Source organism: Impatiens glandulifera, chromosome 2, assembly GCF_907164915.1.
Source record: "Impatiens glandulifera chromosome 2, dImpGla2.1, whole genome shotgun sequence".
Classification (NCBI taxonomy): domain Eukaryota; kingdom Viridiplantae; phylum Streptophyta; class Magnoliopsida; order Ericales; family Balsaminaceae; genus Impatiens; species Impatiens glandulifera.
Genome location: NC_061863.1, coordinates 56638348 through 56658709, shown reverse-complemented (window position 1 = coordinate 56658709; position 20362 = coordinate 56638348). Strand labels below are relative to the sequence as shown.

General features: G+C 29.1%; 4 protein-coding genes and 1 non-coding gene across 7 annotated transcripts; 4 read left to right on the top strand and 1 right to left on the bottom strand.

Moving 5' to 3' along the window:
• Window positions 1-5798: 5798 nt before the first annotated feature.
• Window positions 5799-9950, top strand: LOC124927970 (EPIDERMAL PATTERNING FACTOR-like protein 6). Its single transcript, XM_047468484.1, has 4 exons — window positions 5799-6140; window positions 6219-6320; window positions 6411-6472; window positions 9543-9950. The coding sequence occupies exons 1-4, from the start codon at window positions 6107-6109 to the stop codon at window positions 9759-9761; spliced, it is 417 nt and encodes a 138-aa protein (XP_047324440.1). The 5' UTR covers window positions 5799-6106; the 3' UTR covers window positions 9762-9950.
• A 1227-nt stretch (window positions 9951-11177) lies between these two features.
• On the top strand, window positions 11178-13041 carry LOC124928151 (CBL-interacting serine/threonine-protein kinase 11-like). The gene has a single exon (XM_047468679.1). The coding sequence runs from the start codon at window positions 11407-11409 to the stop codon at window positions 12730-12732; it is 1326 nt and encodes a 441-aa protein (XP_047324635.1). The 5' UTR covers window positions 11178-11406; the 3' UTR covers window positions 12733-13041.
• A 401-nt stretch (window positions 13042-13442) lies between these two features.
• LOC124928252 lies at window positions 13443-13557 on the top strand. The gene has a single exon (XR_007098473.1). It is a non-coding gene; the product is annotated as a U5 spliceosomal RNA (small nuclear RNA).
• A 2004-nt stretch (window positions 13558-15561) lies between these two features.
• Window positions 15562-15995, top strand: LOC124925898. The gene is made up of 2 exons (XM_047466025.1): window positions 15562-15708; window positions 15770-15995. Exons 1-2 carry the CDS (start codon window positions 15562-15564, stop codon window positions 15860-15862), a joined length of 240 nt encoding a protein of 79 aa, XP_047321981.1. The 3' UTR covers window positions 15863-15995.
• Window positions 15795-18067, bottom strand: LOC124925897 (CBL-interacting protein kinase 2-like). 3 transcript variants are annotated; one of them, XM_047466023.1, is made up of 3 exons: window positions 17907-18063; window positions 16068-17669; window positions 15795-15931 (listed from the first exon to the last, which is right to left on the bottom strand). In XM_047466023.1, the coding sequence occupies exons 2-3, from the start codon at window positions 17487-17489 to the stop codon at window positions 15917-15919; spliced, it is 1437 nt and encodes a 478-aa protein (XP_047321979.1). In that variant the 5' UTR covers window positions 17490-17669; window positions 17907-18063; the 3' UTR covers window positions 15795-15916. The 3 variants fall into 3 exon arrangements, with proteins under 3 accessions (XP_047321979.1, XP_047321980.1, XP_047321977.1); XM_047466024.1 differs by lacking the exon at window positions 15795-15931 and having other exon boundaries at window positions 15940-16818; window positions 16924-17669; window positions 17907-18067; XM_047466021.1 differs by lacking the exon at window positions 15795-15931 and having other exon boundaries at window positions 15940-17669.
• Between the last annotated feature and the right edge of the window lie 2295 nt (window positions 18068-20362).

Below are 20362 nucleotides of genomic sequence, written 5' to 3'. Positions count from 1 at the left end.
TGAGTGTTTAAAGACAAAATTAAAGATGAGATTATTTATTCAAGAGTAGTTTTGTAAACATATTTAGATTACTTGTGGAAATATTAATGATATAAAAATGTATGAAAGGGATATTGAGAATCAAGTGAATTCATTTTGAAGTGGATCTTGGGAGGATCGATTTTATAATTAGCAGATCGAGAATTTTAACTTGAACAATAATTGCTAATAAACTTGTCTTGGTTCTTGGGGTTAGTTAATAATAGTGTGACAAAATGCTCTGATATTTGGGCTAGAGTAGAGACGACTGATCATAATTATTTGGACACTTCCTTCATTTGACTTCATTCAAATGGACAAAAGTTTATACTTTCGTGCTTTCATTTTCTTTCTGAAGAAGGTTGAACAAAAATGATTACATCATAATAACCAGCTGTATTTGTAACAATACATAACTTGAAGCTAATATTTTAACATTTCATTTCAAAATCACCATATAACAATGAGACGTTAACAACATCGATCAACAACAAATAATATATTCAGCATACAACAAATTCAATAGACACGTCATATTCAACTGACAACAACAACAAAAATGTCAGATTCATGAGATAACATATAAGATTCAGACAACAAACAACTAAATACGGCCAGAAAAAGTGTATTTATAATAAACGTAACTTTTAGTTTGAATATTAACTAGGTTAGTCAACTCAATGATGTCACGAGTTAGATTCTCAATTAGAATATATGCTGTGTTGTGATAGTGCTAGCTTGCAACATTGAAAAGAAAAGAAAAATAGAGTTAGTTAAATAGGCCTAATAACAAAGTAGAAAAACATATTTAACACTTTGATCTCATTTTTTTTATGGAGAGCTTTGAGGAAAAGCAAGAGAATGATTTGAGCTATAGCAAGCTTTGACACTTTGTCATGTTTGGATTTTTTTACAACTTAATTAATAATATATATATATATTAAACAAGGAATTAACACTTCATTATTTCGTGACATTAATAAATTGATCTATCTTTTAGTCCATGAAGTTTTTGGATTGATGGGGTACCACCACTTTTATTTTTTTTTCTTGGCAGGTGATTTGGTGCTATTAAAGACTTCATTAATTTTTGATGACTTAGCCTACTAAATTTATATAAGAAATCGTCTTGGTTGTGGACTTTGTGGTCCAAAAAAATCATATGGACATTAAAATAATCATTTCATATTAGCAATTAAAATATAGAATAATTATCTTATATATATATAAAAAGGATGATAAGTGCTTAACTAACTATAATTTGTTTTTTCTTTCTTGCTTATTAACTGTATTTTCAATAAATAATTAAATTCATTCAACCTATCCAATTAAACAATGCGATGAAAACTAAAATAAGACTTGACGATGAGTCAAAGCTCAACAGTATTGAGAGATTATCCATCTTATCATGGGCCACACAGATGAACTAGATGTGCACACAAAAGTACATTAACAATAGGCTACATTTTGTTATGGGGTATACAACTTATAATTATAGAGTTATTTGGTGCATTAATATTTATATGAATATGATTACTTAAGTATAATTTATACTTTAAAAAAGGTATAAGATAATATCTATTGGGTAGAAGAATGTATAAAACTTTATATATATTCCTCTTTTATCCTTTCATTTTATAAAATTATTCAAATTTTTTTTTTTTGTATTATATTTAAAATATAATAATAATAATAATAATAAACTATAACTAAATATTAATTTATATTTAACTATATTTAATTTTCTAATTTAAATAATAATATTAATAAATAAACAATTATACCATTCTAATTTTAATATTATTATTAATATTTTATTTTATACAAATAATTAATATTTTTTTAAATATACAAATATTTTTAATAATACAGAATTTTAAAATATAATTATTAAATATTAATTAATGTGTATAAGTTTTATTTATATAACTATATAAATTAAATTATAAGAAATTATATATAAAATAATGTAAACAGTATAATAGTATTATTTATTTTAAAATAAATTTATATGATAATTAAATATTATATTTATTGATTTTAATATAATTAATAATTAAAACTATCTTTAAGATAAATATTAAAATAGTAATTAAAAATAATTTATATAAATATAAGGGTAAAATAGTCTTTTATATTTCTTACTACTTTCTTATACCACCAACCAAACGCAAAATAATAAAACCTATATAATTTATACATAATTTATACATATTTTATATTCTCAACCAAACACTAATAACGTATCTAATTTATACATATTAATATCTCTCAAAATTTATACCTATTACCACTTATACTTATATAACTAGTACCGCTTATCAAACAATATCATAGGTAACGTTGGGTACGCGGTACAAATTATATAGGGTATAAGTTGTATAGAGGTATAAATTGTAACGAGGTATAAATAATATAGGGTAGTATAAATAATATATGTTATTAATGTTTGTTATAAATTATAAGAAATGTTATAAATTGTATATGGTTTATAATTTTGTGTTTGGTATATAGTATAAGAATGTAGTATAAGTTGTATAAATATTAATTTAAAATATTAATTTTAATTATTATTATTATTTTATATTTATTTATATTATAAATAATATTATTTATTATTATAAATTATTGTACTGTTATTTAATAATTAATGTAAATTTAATTAACATATAAAAAATTAATTATAATATAAAGGATAAATTATGTTTATTTCATTTAAATATTATTAATAATTATAATAAAATAAAATTATTATTTATAATATAAGTAAATATATAAATTAATAATTAATAAAATTATTATTATAAAAATAAATAAATATTTTTTAATTAAAATATTAAACTATTTAAAATTATATATTAAAAATAATTAAATATAATAATAATATTAAAATTAAATAAAATATATTTAATATATTATATAATAATAAGTTATATATAATATTAATAAAAATTATAACGACAAATTAAAAATTAAGTGATATAAGAAAAGTGTTGTACTGAAGGAACTAGTTACAATTTTATACCATATAGATGTATAAATTATAATTTATACTAATAGTAAAATCCTAACAAAACACCATATACAAACATTATTAGTATAATTTATACTATTCGTATACGAATAGTGTTATACTCTCTTATACCCTGTACTAAACTTACCTTATATGTATTATTATGTATTTAGTTATGTATTTTATATTGTCAAAAATTTTGTTTTTAGTGTTAATAATTTTGTTTTTAGTGTTAATAATGTATAAATTATTTATTTTTATTATTATTTAGATTTTGTTTCTAGGGTTAATAATGTATAAATTATTCATTTTTATTACTATTTAAATTATATTTTATTAAAGTGTTTTAAAGTTACTATTTTTAAACGAAATTCTAACTTAATCTTTTAGTTTTGAGAAAAAGAAATTTAGTAACAAATGGTCAATTGAATTGACTGTTGTCTCACAGACTCCCACGGACCCTATTATCACTCATGCACATGCTCCTAATTTCACTTTATCATATCCATTACTATTACTATTACTATTATTATTATTATTATTATTATTATTATTATTATTATTATTATTTATTTATTGAAGTTTGTCTTTCATTTTATAATCATTCATTTATTATAATAATAAAAAATAATTTAAACATAACAAAAGTTAAATATTAAATTATTTAAAATAAAAAATTAAATTTCTTAAAAATTAACAAATACAATGTTTGAGTTTCCTTGTATATTATATTGGTATGATATATAAGGGCTTGTTCTATTATTTTTTTAAGGGTTTTTAGAATTTTTTTAAAAAAGTATTGTTTTATGAAAAAGTAAATTAATTGAGTTTTAAATTTATTAACTTATAATTATAATGTTTTTTATATTTTAATTTTAATTTTTTTAAGAAAAAAAGTAATGATATTTTAGTTTATAAAATAAGTGATTTGATGATTAGAATCATAATATATAAAAAGAGAAAATTAAAAATTTAAAAATTAAAAAGATTAAAAAACATATGAAACTAGCCTTATAGTGAGATTAAAAAAGGCACACATAGTTTTAGAATATGTATTTAAGAGGACTAAAGATTAAAAAAATCTCATTCTAGCCGTTCAACTATATATATATATAATCCAATAGTGTTACAACAATAATATTTTGGAGCCATTCCCTTTGGACATCTATTCTTAACCACACAAATTATTAAATAATTTAGAAAGTTTTAAAATGAAATATGGGGCCGCAAAGTTTGGTAGAAAATCATATCCATGGCCACTTCGTCTAATTGGCCATGTCAAGTCAGTCAAGGGTGCATTAATTCAAAGCAACCCCCATGTTTGTCCTTCTGAAGTAAATTGCCCCATTATGATAGGGACCTTATGAAATGAATAAATATCATGTTCTTATATGCTTATTGCATAATTTCATGACCAAGTACAATAAACTCTCAATTTTGGCAAGTGGTCCATATATACAACAAAAATTAGGTTTAAGATAAATTATGACTCGGCACAAGTTCACAATTTTTGGGTATGGTCACTTTAAATTGTTTGTGTTTATAATTATGTTTGCAAGATTTATATGGAGACAAACCCATCTTCTTACTCCTTTAAATATTTCTATATTTATGCAAATATTAAATACAACACATCCTCATATATTTATATTTGGAAGCCATGATTAAAGCTAGTACTTTTCTATTAGAGTGTGTGACTGACTCTCTTGGTCTTCTAAGTTAATTTGCAGAACAAACACTAATTTAAAATGATTCTTAGTGGATTTGTATATAAACAATGGGCAACAAGAATCCAAATTTGACAAAGAACAATATTATAATTTTACTGAATTTTCTATAGTTTCTCTACCATTAATTTGTCTATATATTTTGAAAATGAAAATTAACACGACTCCCCATATCCTGAACAATATTATGTTTTTGAATAATTTAATTGAATTATTGAATATAATATATAAGATATTATAAAAATTAAATAAATATATTTTAATACTTTATTCGATGAATAGAATGATTTGGGGGTAACATTAATGTACAATCTATCATATTTACTTATTTGAATATTCATATTATTAGATGATTATGATCTTAACGGGTGAGTCTAATATAATACATTTATACACTTTTATCTGCAGTGAGTCTAATATAATACATTCATCACTTTTATGTGTAAAATTCCTTTGGTAGAGTCACTCACCTTATTTCTATCGCTTAATAATTTTTGTAGGGTGTTATGCTAAGATCCTTCTTAACACTCATAGATAATCTAGACTTATTTATTGTGTAAAAACGATTGAACCGTCTAAACTGAACAGACAATAAGTTTATTTAATGTTAAACCGATCCCCAAAATCCCCGATCATCGTTAAAATTTAAAATATTCACATAGTTGATTTCTAAACAAACATTTAGATAAACGATGAGTTTCCATAGTTAAATTTTCTTATAATTGAAAAGTAGATTAAATTTTTATTTTTTAATGTTAGGCTTTGATATTAATTTAAAAAATGAACAAGACATTTAAAGCTTTTTAAGTTATTTTAGTTGGTTGAAAGTATTTGAACACTAACCGCATAATTAAATAGAATTGACCAAAAAAACAAGTATATTTGGGCTTACAAATTGACTGAATATTATGAAAATGGTGAAAAAATCAGAAAAAATGGAGTTATATAATGAAACAAAGTGAAAAGAAAAATGGTAACAATGAAATGAATATGTATATAGGTCTCCGAGTGGGACAGGGCAGGGCAGGGTTCTGGTTTTGGTTGAAGAGAGAGAGAGAGAGAGTGTAGAAAAATTGGTTGTGTTTTTGTTGTAAGGTGATACTAAAAGAATGGTCTAGGAGGACATTTGGCAAAAGGCTGCTAAAAGAATCTGCTTCCCAAACATGGCACTAGTAGCCTAAGCCACTTCGATGAACTTAACGTTAATTCATTACCTATTACCTAACTCAATTGCTGTGCCTTTTCATTTCCTCCTCCTCCTCATCCCATAAGCTAGATAGATTCACCAAAACCCACTTTCTTTCTTTCTTTCCTTCCCGCCGGCGCCGTGTTAATTCATTGCCTTTGCATGGGACGAGGACGCGGAAAATCAAACCTAAAGGGTAATTAACACTAACTAACTTCGTTCATTTCTCTTTCAATTTATTAAACTAATTCTTTTCTTTTCTTTTCTTCCCCAGAATCATGCTCGAATATCTATCTACTTTCTCTCTTCTTCTCTCTTGCCCTCGTCGCCGCCATTGTCGCCGCCGCCGCCCCTGCTCTTCTTCTTCTTAATCTCGGTCGGTACCAACAATTAAACAAACAAACAAACAAACAAACCTGTTCTTCCAAACTAATTTCATCTATTCATTTCTACTTTTCTTTTACAGCACCACCAGAAAATTATAAAATTATCAAGCCGCCTGCGGTTAAATCTCTTTTTTACTACCAGGTAATTCCTTAATTCATAAGATTACTTTTTTTTATATATATAGTTTGATGGATTACAATGCTAATTAGCTAGTGTAGAGTCTTACCTTAAGGAACACATTAAATGGAAATGAGCCCAAATGGGTACTGACTTACTGCTTTTTTAGGATTATTAGAAAATCATCCTAATTAGTAAGTAAGAAAATTAGAAAGAAATCCTTAATTTGAAACTTTGAATAGAGAAAAAAAGCAATCCCTAGTTAGATTCTGGAAAAGGGGAAAGTGGTCGTGGCTAAATTGCCCCGAAAACAACTATAGAAATCAAGACAGGGACATGCGCTAGCTATCAAAGGTGGACCCCAAACAACTGTTGCGGGCTCCATCAACCGTCCGATGAATCATTCAGCCTTTTTATTTATTTATTGTGGTCCATCACTGTGTACCCAGTGACCCCTATTAGAAAATCATGAAATGAGATTTCTTATTTTTATTTTCATTTTCAGAAAATCATTTGATAAATAATAATATAACAATCAATATAGGCACACCTAACAAAAGTGAACATGGTCAAACACTCTAACAAAAGTGAGAGGTAACACGCAACATTAGGGCTTGTTGCCATTTCATTATGTTATTTCAATTTTTTTTTTTTTAAATTACATTTATGAAAATTGAGTTATTTAGTGAATTTTTTAAAATATATAATGATATTTTCAAAATAAAATTCAAATATTTTAATTAATATAATTCTATTTGAATTCTATTTTGTTAAATATATAATAAAATGACGACGATTCATATCGTCACCTAGAGAACTAATTGTCGACAATTTGTACCTTAGTCATGTCGCCGTAAATTTCTCTATGTCAATTGTCCTTATGTCTTTATGGTTGCCTTCAAAGTAGACACTCTACCTATAATTACATATTCTTTCATTATTTAATTTGCCCATTTTCAAAAATTTGTACTCAATTGTTAGTAATATATACAATTATAAAATATTAAAAATAATCAAATGATATTTTTAAACCATCCACTATTATAATATAGTGTAACCTTGGAGTTCAACATATTATCATAGTAAAAGATAAAATTATTATCTCTATATGGGATAATAAATTAGCAAATTGAAGTTTTGAAAGAAAAAGAATAGGGTGGATTAATGTTGACATGAACCGTATCAGCTACAACAATTACATTCATCTCTTATTGTACATACATTCATTTCTTAGGCGGTGTACTATTTAGTTATTTTAAAAACGCATCCAAAATCAATTTTTTAATCAATCATTTCTCAACAATCACATCACTCATTTCATTAACAAAAATACTAAAATACCATATATTTTAAATTATTATTTTTTATTTTATTTATATATTAATACTTTTTAAGTCTTTTTTTATCAAAAATAATTATCACTTTCTCAAAATCATCACCAATCATTATTTTTTTCCCTCTCTCTAGTTTTTTTTTTAAAAAAACTCAATCCGAACAAGGCCTTATAGTCCAGATCATCCAAATACCAATATGGAGTATACACCAAGTTTGGAATTTTTTTTTTTTATAGAGATTGCCTCTTAGGAAAAGAGGGTATCAAATATGTCAGTTAACAAATTCATCAAAAGTTCATTTTATATCCCTCTAAATGAAGGGAACAAGGTGAAGCAAGCCAAATGCATCTGGGAAAAACGCATTGAAGGAATAAGTGTGAAAAAAATTCCTCATAATGGGCTATATAAGGGACACACTTTTGTTGGTTTGATCCCGATTCATAACTAATAGGTTGAAAGAAGAAAGATGAGACCGACTTTTGTCAATTTTTTCCGGGGGGATAACTTTCAGAATAATCATCTTCAGGTGGTTTCAAAGTGTTTGAAATCTTCAAAATTTGAACGACAATATCTGGAGAGATTGAAAACATGAAAGACTCTTGATGTGTCCCAACTTCAATGAGAATGACTGATGATTTGTGATATAGATCTAGTCCCCCTTTTCCCTCACATGAAGGAGGCACACTATATTTGGAAAATAACAATTAAGAATATTCCCAAATATGAATGTTTATTCCATGCACGCAAATAGTCTTTTAGACATCAATATTACTACTTAAATTACTTGAGTGAGTTCTTGCTTTATTACTTATCTTAAAACAAAGAAACTGTTTTATCTTATCACGAAACTTTGATGAATTGTGAGCTCTACTTAATAATATAACAAAAGGACACTAAAATAATTATGACCCTCTTTCTGTTTATTGAAGGTATAATTAAGCAATGACAATAGAGTTGTTTAGAGTATTAAAAGAAATCAGAATAAGCTATCCTTTCTGATTTCTGATCGACTTAACTGTAATTCCTCTCCAATTTTTTCTTGTGTGGAGGCAAAGGTCCACATTCATTTGTGACATAAAAATTGTCAAATCAGTAAAGTGATTTGAATAAAATATTATAGATATAGAAAGTAACTTATTCGTTGTAAGCTAATTATATATATTATTGTACAAAATATTTTAAATCAAACTTTTTGGTCAAAAAATATTTTAGTTTTAGTTTTTTAGCATGCCATAGATTCACATACTAAAAAAAAATCTATATCATGACTTATATTAAATATTTTTGTCAAGATTTTTAGTTCATATTCATAGGTTTAGGTAAACCTATGACTGAAATAATAAAAATATTTTTTAAAGCAATTATGTTTTGAAAAAATAATTAAAAATAGAATGATATAAGGGTAAAAAGTTGAGTATTAATTTTTGGAAAAAAAGTAGCAGAATGTAGGCATAAATTCGCATGGCATTGTCTTGCAGTTTTGGGGAAAAGGGAAAAGGAGAAAAAGAGAAAGTTTAAAAAGTTGTTGTCGTCTTCTCCGGCGAGTTATTAGCCGGAAAGCATGTTAGTTATTATACCAAAAGCCTGTCTGTCCACTCAATAGTCCTATCTTATCTCCCGTGATTCTTATGTCTCCTCCTTGGTGGAGTTGGTGCATGTTAGCCACGTGTTCAAGTACCCATATCTAATTAAACAAAATCAACTCAATATTAATATTATATAAAAAAAAAATAATGAATTTATTGTTTTAATTTGAGCAGGAAGTTGAGGAAAGGAAATTGTTAGGGTTTTCGGGTATGAGCCGGAGGAGGTTTCTTAGTGGTCCGGGGTCGTGGCCTCCAAGATGTTGGTCCAAGTGCGGACAATGCACGCCGTGCAAGCCCGTGCATGTACCTGTGCCGCCAGGGACACCGGTCACGGCGGAGTACTACCCTGAGGCCTGGCGGTGCAAATGTGGCAACAAATACTACATGCCTTGATTAATTCTTAATGTTATATCTTATCATGGCTAATATATTATATAATATATGATTCTATATATATAATTGGACTCCATGATCTGCCTATATATACAATAGTACTACTCATCATCTTAACTAAACCTTCATGACCGTTTTTATATTCCTTTATTTGGTTCTTCAAAGTGTTGATTTCTTTAGGTTTTATCATACCCTAGATGTAATTTTTATTTTCTGCTTTGATCCTTTGTTATTTCAATAGACTGAATTGGTATTCTTATGTGTCCTACTCACTGAGGGTTGTATACAACTTTCAAATTTTTTTATTGTACTTTTTAAAAATAATATATTGATTTATAATAATTTAACGTTAAAATTAATAAAAATAATTTAATTTAGTTCACTTGAGACAAACCTTAATCTTTTTAATCTTTTTTACTCGAACTCTTGCATATATTCCATCATTTAGCATTCAAATTTTAAATTTCAACTCTCATTTGAGAAAATCTAATCAATTTCACCTTCAAAGTTCAAACCTTATTTCTTCTTAAATTCTACTTAGAAAAGTTTGTAATGGGCCAAGCCTTTTGCCAATCTCAGTAGAAATGGGCCAATGACATGTACCTTCAAAGCCCAATAAGTGAGAAACAAACAAGCATGCACTCTACCTAAACCAATAATTGAGAAGGGTAAAAATAATTATAATATAACAAATTTTAAAAAATACATATATATAAAGAGGGTTATTCTACCCCTTTACAAAAATAAGAGGGTTATTCTATCTAAAAAATAATATAATATTGTATATTTATTTTGATATATACTTATACAAATATTTGTGATACTTTTACTTTTTAGCCTTAGTCTTTGCCTAGGGTGTAACAATATTGGGAAACAACCTATAATATGACATATTACCCATGCTTGCACAATCAAATTTAAGGTGGAAGCATTTATAATTAATAATAACTATAATATAATTAAGATTAATTAAAAATATTTCAAGACAACATTTGTACAGCGCAAAACATTCTCTTTTACCGCAGTATTTATTTGGTCTTAAAGGTGTCAAATGGATATAAATTAGGACGTTTTCAAACCAATGAGAATGGAAACCCAGCATTAAAAGAATTTTCATTTAAAAAATGATAACCAATAATTTTAACTTGTAACTACAATACACAATAATTTTGGTCAAGATTATAACAATATTTTAAAAAGGAGGTTATGGAAAGGGATAGCCATTAGAAGTGAAGTGGGGTAAACTAGTATAATGACAATGCAATAAAACTTTATTTCTTTTTGACTAGAAACAATGCAAATTGTGTGAATAATCGAACTCATTAATTACACAATGGAATGCTATTTCAAATATATACATTCATTTGAAGAAGTTTCTAGAGTCTTAAAGAGAATTGAAAAACCAGTAGCCTCCTTCTTCCTCCGCCGCCAAAATCTTCACCTCCCTCCAAACACCCTAATGCATATTTCATCGACATCTCCTCAATTTCTTCTTAGCCACCCATAAAAAAAAAGACCCATTTTTCAGGAATCTCCCTTTCTCTCTCCATCTTCATCCTTATTATTACTATTATAGACAAAATAATAAACAACAGGTTCCATCAACAAATTTCTCCATTTTGTCTTTTTCAAAATCAACCAAACAATGATGCCGGAGGTTTCTATTTCCTCCGGCACCTCGGCTACGGCCAGGGATGCTTTTCTCTTCGGAAAATACGAGATGGGAAGACTCCTCGGCTGCGGAGCTTTCGCCAAGGTTTACCACGCCAGATCCGTCTCCACCGGTCAGAGCGTCGCCATCAAGGTTATCAGCAAGGCAAAGATCGCCGGATCTGCCATGTCTTCGCACGTTAAACGCGAAATCTCCATCATGCACCGCCTCCGCCACCCAAACATCGTCAAGATCTACGAAGTTCTCGCCACTAAAACCAAAATATACGTCGTCATGGAATTCGTTAAAGGCGGCGAGCTGTTCTCCAAGATCTCCAAAGGGGGTCGGTTCGGGGAAGATCTAGCCCGAAAGTACTTCCGTCAATTGATCTCCGCCCTGGAATTCTGCCACTCCCGAGGTGTGTACCACCGAGATCTGAAACCTGAAAACATCCTAATCGACGAGAATGGTGATCTGAAAATGACTGATTTCGGACTCAGCGCGTTGTCGGATGAGCAAATCCGTTCGGATGGGCTTCTCCATACACTTTGTGGGACCCCTGCTTACGTGGCGCCGGAGATTCTTAATAAGAAGGGATACGATGGTGCTAGGGCTGACGTATGGTCGTGCGGCGTTGTACTCTTCGTCCTGACCGCCGGTTATCTTCCGTTTCACGATCATAACTTGATGACCATGTACAAGAAAATCTACAGGGGAGAATATCGATCCCCCAAATGGATGTCGTCTGATCTTAAACGCTTTCTTTCCAGGTTACTTGATACCAATTCCAAAACAAGGATCACCGTTGACGAGATCTTACGCGACCCGTGGCTAATGAAAGGCGGCGTCGACGATGAATCGTCCGAGTTTCGCCCGGAGGACGGTTTCTCCCCCGAGTTCGAATATTGTCCGACAGAGTGTCCTCTTAACGCCTTCGATATTATCTCGATGTCGTCCGGGTTAGACCTGTCTGGGCTATTCGGAAACTCGGCCGGGCATGTTGAGCGAGTCGTGTCGTGTGAAAGCCCGGAGAGAATCGTCGGGAAAGTTAGGGAGGCGGTTGAGTCAACTAAGAGCGAGTATAACTTGATAAGTACGAGGAGTGAATGGGGAATGGAGATCGAGGGGCAGAAAGGTAAGTTCATGCTGGAGGTTGAGATTCACCGGTTGACGGACACGTTAGCGGTTGTCGACGTGAAAAGAAAAACCGGTGATATTTCTCATTACCAGAGCCTGTGGAAGGAGAAAATCATGCCAAAGTTGACTGTCACGGCGGAAGCGCCGCCTGTCGCCGCCGCAGCAGACTGTGATCAAGACTAATATATATATATATATATATATATATATACATGTATATATATTATTTTAAGATTTTTGTGTTGGATTAAAATATAAAAATCGTATCAAAGCCATTGTACATAATGATCATTAATTAGGCGGGCCATGATCAATCAAGATCATTATTAATTAATTATTAGCCTAATCATTTGGTTAGGTTCTTAATTTAGTAAAGCATGATAATGCTGCTAATAGCAATTGCTATTTTGCTATATATATATTATTATTATTATTGTATTCATTGTGAGGCTAAACGATTGTTATTAGCTTCCAATGTATGTTGTATACTCCAACTAATACAAATTTGTCATATTTTCTTAAATTACCATACATTTTTATTTATTCAAATAAATAAGCAAAAGAAAACCAACAAACAAAGTTATAAATTAGATTATATAAAATATATTTACCGATACATCATTCAATTCATTATGTTATATTAGATTTAAAATAACAATAATAAAATATAATAATTCATTATGTTATATTAGATTTAAAATAACAATAATCAATAAGAACGCGTATTTAAAAGTGGGAATGGGAATGGGAGGAGAGAGGACTTAAGCACTGTGGGTAGCACTACCTACTCTCTCTAGTCTGAAACAAATTTGTCCCACATCGGTTACAAACATTTCTTCCAAGAGGGCCTTCCATTATAAAGATGTCCTCAGCGCCAAGGTTGAAATTCATGCAGCCGCGCTCTGTGCACAAAGCGAACTATTCTTTCGCCTTTTACTAAAGAATACCGTGTGCACGCAGCTAAAAGTGGCATACACCTATTTTTGGAGGGTTTATCTATAAAAAGATACAACCCTACCATATAAGTTCAAATATTTAATACTTTAAGCATTTCTAAATGTGTCATCTTTTATTTTTTATATTGTTTGAAGTTTGAAGTTTGAAGTTTGATTAATTAATATTTAAATATTTATTTAATTTTAGTATCTGAGTTACATATTATTCTTTAAAAGTGAAAAATTATATGACCTCAAAATTATGTTTTTCATACAAGAATATTTTTAAAATATTTTATATAATTTATTATTATTATTATAGTATGTAGGCAAAATTCTATCACTAAAATTCATTAATAAAATTGATCGTCGTGAAGGTTTGAAGAAAAAGATTTGAAATTACAAAATTTGTCTAGAATTATTCATTTATCTAGAATTCTATTTTATCCTATAAAATATTTTATAACAACATATTTACAGCATTTACAGCGTAAATATTAAAATAATAAAATCTAAATGATTCTTAGTTTATATTCAAACCAAAAATATTAAAGGGTCCCTTTAGAACATCTCAACAATCCATTGAACTTTCAATATATATAGGTTCAACACCTTTACTTTTTTAGAGGCAGCATATTTTTTTATGACACTTTTGAAAAAACGGATCATGAACTAAATACATACATAGGGGATGTGATGTTAAAATTTTATTAAGATAATTGAATTTAGTCGAGAACGAGGTCATATGCCTGTGAAATGTTAATACATATAATTTTTTTATTTAAACAAGGATGTAATGAAAGAATAACAAATAAAAAGAATAAAGAAATAAAGAATCAAATCACATAAGAGAAAGTCAAAGAAGTCATTCTTCTCACAAAAATAACAAGTTGTTAGGAATATAATTTGGAAACAAACCCGTTTATAGATGATAAATTACACGAGGTAAATTAACCTAGCTCTAAGTTTTTTCAGCAACTCTAGAACATTGTGTAAAAGATACAATTACCATCATTAAAATGTTGAAATAAGAAACTTTCCAAATAAAACACTAAGAAAATACCCTACTAACCCAACAACTATATAACATCTAATAAATTAACTGTCATTGAATCGGTCAAATAATAGTTTATCAAAGTTAGAAGTTTAAACAATATCACATAAACAAAGACTAAGTAAGACGTGTTCTTTTCGTAGTAGCAGGGTAACTATATATCGGTATCCATTAGGTCTTTAGTTCGAGTCCGTCGTACGACAAATTTTGCGCCTAGTTAAAATGTTAATTGTGTTTGCGGGCTATATTCTTAATCCGCGCGATTAGTCTCTTTGATATTTTCAGTCTCCATGAGGTCTTTAGTTCGAGTTCGTCGTACGACAAATTTTGTGCCTAGTTAAAATGTTAATTGTGTTTATGGGCTATATTCTTAATCCACGATTAGTCTCTCCAAAAGAGAAACGGAACGCAGAGTTCTAAACTTCTAAGAAAAATAAATAAAATATAAGTTTTTTTTTTTTGCTAAATAAAATCTTTTTGTTCGATTAATTGTTTTTTTTTGAATTATGACAATATTATCTGATCATTCAATATTTTTTTAAAATATTTATAAATATATTATATATATAAGTTTTTGGATCATAATAAATCAAATGACAAAATATAGGCCAAATATGATTGGTAAAATCCATCTCATTTTCTTTGCTCAATCACCGCCTATCCTTTAAGTAAAAAAAAAAACTAGTCAACGGCTGCCACTTTTGACTCTTTATAGAGAATTAATTAATAAAACATTTCTCAAATCCCAAAGATTAAATTTATTTGATTCTAAACACAAAATTAAGATAAAAGAATCATTATGAAAAAAAAAAAAAATCTGACAGGATTAGTAAAATTCAACAAACAATCACGTAACTTTAAAAGACCAATTCTTTCTATATTTGACAAAGCCTAAACAAAAAACGCGCGTTTAGAAAAGCTTTGTCAATCGCCGTCTCCTATATATTTCAACTCCCTCATAAAGAAATCTCATCTTCTTCATTTCATCATCCACATTCATAAAGAAAAACAACAATTCCAATAATGTGTCCGTTAAGACTAATTCTGGTGTTCTTATCAGCTGTTCTTGCCGGTTTCTTCATGATAAAAAATCTCCAATCTCAGTCCGATTTCGCCGACGAACAATTCCCTGATTCTGTCTCCCCCGCCGATGATCAATCCTCCTCCAAGGTAGTCCTCCTTTTGTCTACTCCAATTTCATTTTCTTTCACTAAATTCATATGTTTTGCAGGCTTGGAGAGCTACTGTGACCGGATTTCGGACTTGTGTTGATATGGCTAGCGGCCGCTACCTTTGGAAGAACTTGGTTTCATCCCCATCTTAAATTTCCTTTCCATCAATTTGTATATGTCTTTCTTTTATTCTTTACTGTATTGTATTATAATGAATTGAACTGGGAAATTACGCAAAACTTACATTAGCCATTTTTTTTTGTATGTCAGTATAAATACAAACATTGAGGAAAAAACTCAGTTATATATCTACACATAAAATTGGTACTAAATTAATCAAGGGATTTGATCTTGCACCTGTTGCTCATGATCATGAATGGTTGTTGTCTTTTCTTCTTCTTCTTCATGGGTTGTCGATGATGATGAAGGTTCCAATTGCAAATCTTGTTCCAATTGTTGGTGTTCGCCTTGCCATGTCCAAACAATATCGTTTAATGCAGGCCTCATCTCTTCTTTCACCATTTTCTGATATTCAATTGTATCTCCGTTAGCTTTCTTTACTTCCACCAAATGAAACGAAGAAGTTACTTCAAATATCTCTGCATCAATCGACAAAAACCCTTTTCGTCCTTCCTTCAATCCCTCGTATTTAAGCAAACCTGCATCCCTCTTGCTCACCTTCATCTTCAATGTTTTCGCGATTTCCTCTAGTTTCGATATGATAACAGAGGCAGGTTTTCTTGACGTAAATCTCACCTCTTTTTTCTCAGAAGGAGCTTCAAACAACCCTGTTAGATCAAAACCAGCTGAAAACGATATTATATCGAATGCGTTTAAATTAGCCAGCTTTTGATCCTCCCCAGATGAAGTTGAGTCGTCGTTGTTGGATTGATTAGAAGTTGAAGCCACATCTGAATTATTGTCATTCGTGGCAGTAGTGGTGATGTTCTCTGCTTTGGCGTTTAAACCTTTTTTGAACCATGAATTCTCCTTAATTTTGGCAATGGAGATTCTGGTACTGGGATGTGGGTCGAGGATTCTGGCTAACAATTTACGAACTTCGGGTGGAAACCAACTCGGGCATTTATAATCAGCTTTCCCGATCTTCCTATACAACTCCATTAAATTAGAATTATGAAACGGAAGATAACCAGCTAAAAGAACATAGAGAACGACACCACACGACCAAATATCTGCTTTTATACCATCATACCCTTTCCTGTTAATCACTTCAGGAGCAACATAAGCCGGGGTTCCACACGTGGTGTGAAGAAGACCATCTTGTCGTTTTGAATCAGCAAGTGCACTCAAACCGAAGTCAGATATTTTAAGGTTTTCATTTTCATCTAACAATAGATTCTCCGGTTTGATATCCCTATGATAAACACTTCTGCTGTGACAGAAATCGACTGCTTTGATCAATTCCTGGAAGTATTTTCTAGCTGTATTCTCTTTTAACCTTCCTTTAGCTACTTTGTTGAAAAGCTCACCTCCTTTAGCGTATTCAATTACGAAATAGATCTTGGTTTTTGTAGCCATGACTTCGTAAAGATTGACCACGTTCGGATGCTTAATCAATCTCATGACAGAGATTTCACGTTTAATCTGTTCTATTAATCCAACTTTCACAATCTTCTCTTTGTCTATTACTTTAATGGCCACACCCTGACCAGTTTTCACACTCCTTCCGTAGTAAACCTTTGCAAATGTTCCTTGACCTAGTAATCTCCCTACCTCGTACCTTTCCATCAACACACTCCCTTTCTTATCCATCATCATAATGCTACTAATTAATTAAGATCAGAATCATGCTATTATTACTTTCCAGTCTCATCAAGAAGAAGAAGAAGTTGTAGGGAGAAAATTGTGGATGAATTTTGAACCATCAAGCACATCGATATCTTTGATTTCAGATCAAAGAGATAACAGTAAAATCACAATTTATATGTATATAAATATCTGCAAGATCAGAAATGAAAATCTCAATAAGTTTTCTTAATAACAAAGGATCCGACCAACAAAACAGAACAAAACAAAACAAAACAGAACAAAAACAGAACAAGGGATTCAGAGGATTCAAGCAAGCGCATATATCTATCTATCTATCTATCTATAATAGAATTCAAGAGAAATGGTAATTGTATATATGGGCATTGATGATTGATGAGAGACATAAACAGAGATTGATTCAATTACCTGGGCAATTGTAATAGTTGCAGATGATGATTGATGAAGAGTATGATGATCTTCTAGACCGACTCGACTCGGATAGAGAAGGAAGGAAGGAAGGTAGATAAATTATAACCCAAATCAAATCTGGCGTTTGTTTGCCTCTGTATCTGGGAGTGAAAGAGAAGGAGAGAGAAAGAGAAAGGGGACAATGAAGGTGGACGGCCAGCGTAAAGCAGGTGGCATATGAGGAAATTACTAGGAAATCAAAAAGTATTTGGAGGTAAGGAGAACAATCCGCTGCTGTCACTTATTACATTCTATTCTATTACACGTTTACTTTCTATTCACTCATTTTCTCTTCTCTTCTCTTCTATTATCTATCTATATCTAAATTAATTAACACTTAATCGCCAAGAAATTTGATGACCAGTGACCACTTTTTTTTTTTTTTTCCGACAAAAATACCCCATCGCTTAATGCGATGAAAGAAACTCTAATTCGTCGAGCGTACCGTTAATTACGAGACGGGAATATTTTTGTCCGAAAAGTAGAGAGTGATCATTTACATAATTTTTATTAGGGTTCTTTGAACAATTAAGACCGTTACTATGATCATTCACCAAATTTCCATAATATGCTCTAGAATATATTTTTCAAATAAATCCTTCAATTTTCTCCAAAGTTTTAATTTGCATCTCAGTTACTTAAATGTCTTAATTTTGGACTTCAATTCCTTATAATCTAATTACCATTTAAATTGTCAAATAATCACACCTCAAATTCAATGGGTTGAAAAATGTGTTGCAAGAATGTAGGTTGAAAATATAGTTGCCGACAAATAAGAGATTTTTTTTTTTCTATTTCAAAGTATATATATATGGCTAGAAATCAACACATATTGGTAGATTTAATTTCCACTACCTTTACAGGAATTATATTTATATAATTATTGCAAAATTTTAAATAGTCAGTGCATTTAATTTTTTTTTTTTGTATAAAAAAATTAAATATAAAATAAAAGGAATTTTAGTAAGGAATGAATTAAAAATGTAATAGGAGAGTTTTTTTAAAAAAAATAATTAATGTATATTAAAAATTATAAAAACCGTTTACACAAAACAAAACGATAAAACATGACATTAAAAAATTAATAATAAGAAGAATAAATACAATCACATTAGTCAATAGATTATCTCCGATTATTCAATATGTTATCGAGCTCATAAGTACTAAAAAAAATAAACGATTAATTCCCCCAATTGAGTCCAATTTTCAAAATTTCTATCATGCTTATAAAATAATATATCATTTCTTACCGATTTTTATTTATATAATTACTCATAAAATAAGGACACACATAGACCTTAATTTTTATATCTAAGATTTTGACAAATAGATAAATAAATTGTATAATATATATATTCTAAATTAGTCATTTCCACCCAATCAAAACTGTTTGTTTATTTGTTTTTGTTGGGACACCCCATCACATCAGATTCAAGATCAAGTTTTTGGTCTCATTTTTGTGGTGATATTGTTGTGAGCTTTTGTGATATTTGATTTTTGGAATTCGTTTACAATGTTCTGAGTTTAAATGGGTGATGTTTGAGAAATTATTTTTTTTTGAGGAATTTATAGTATTTTGGTCTTAACAATAAAAAAAAATGATTTTATATTTGAGTAAAATATCTTTGTAACAAGGAAGACAAGTGGTGTCAGCGGAAATTTCCAATCATCTTTTCAATCTGAAAAAAAATCTATTAAGGTCCCTCACCATTCAAAGCGGACAAGTTACTTTCATAATTTAGCTTGTTTGTTTAAATAATTCCTGCAATATTTTAAAAGATATATATATATATATATATATATATATATATATATATATATATATATATATATATATATATATATATATATATATATATATATATATATATATATATATATATATATATATATTTTTTTTTTTTTTTTTTTGATAAGAAAACTAACAAGAATGGAAAAAGAGGTACTAATTATAAGATTAATATATGATCAATAATTATTTCATGGACTGATTATTATTTTATTTACACTTTGTAAAGAAGGTGACCTAATTAATTGAGTCAACAATGGACCCAATGAAACTGAGATCTACTCTTTGGATCCCCATCCTAATAACAAATTAGTAATTAATTAAACATATGATATTTTGTTAATATATACTCCTCCATTCATGGTCTGGGATCACTCGTTACTAATTAATTATATATTTTTATATATAGAACATGTTAAGTTACTCATTATCATATAACTTAAACTATATAATATTAATTTCATCATCATTTTAAGAGTGATCAGCCATGCATGGTTTGGGGTAGTTATAAATTATAATTTAATAAACCTTATAATTTCAAAAATAATAATTATAAAATTAATTACTTCAACGCCCCAACCCTTGATTTTATATATTTGAATGAAGTGCCATTTTTTTTATTAAT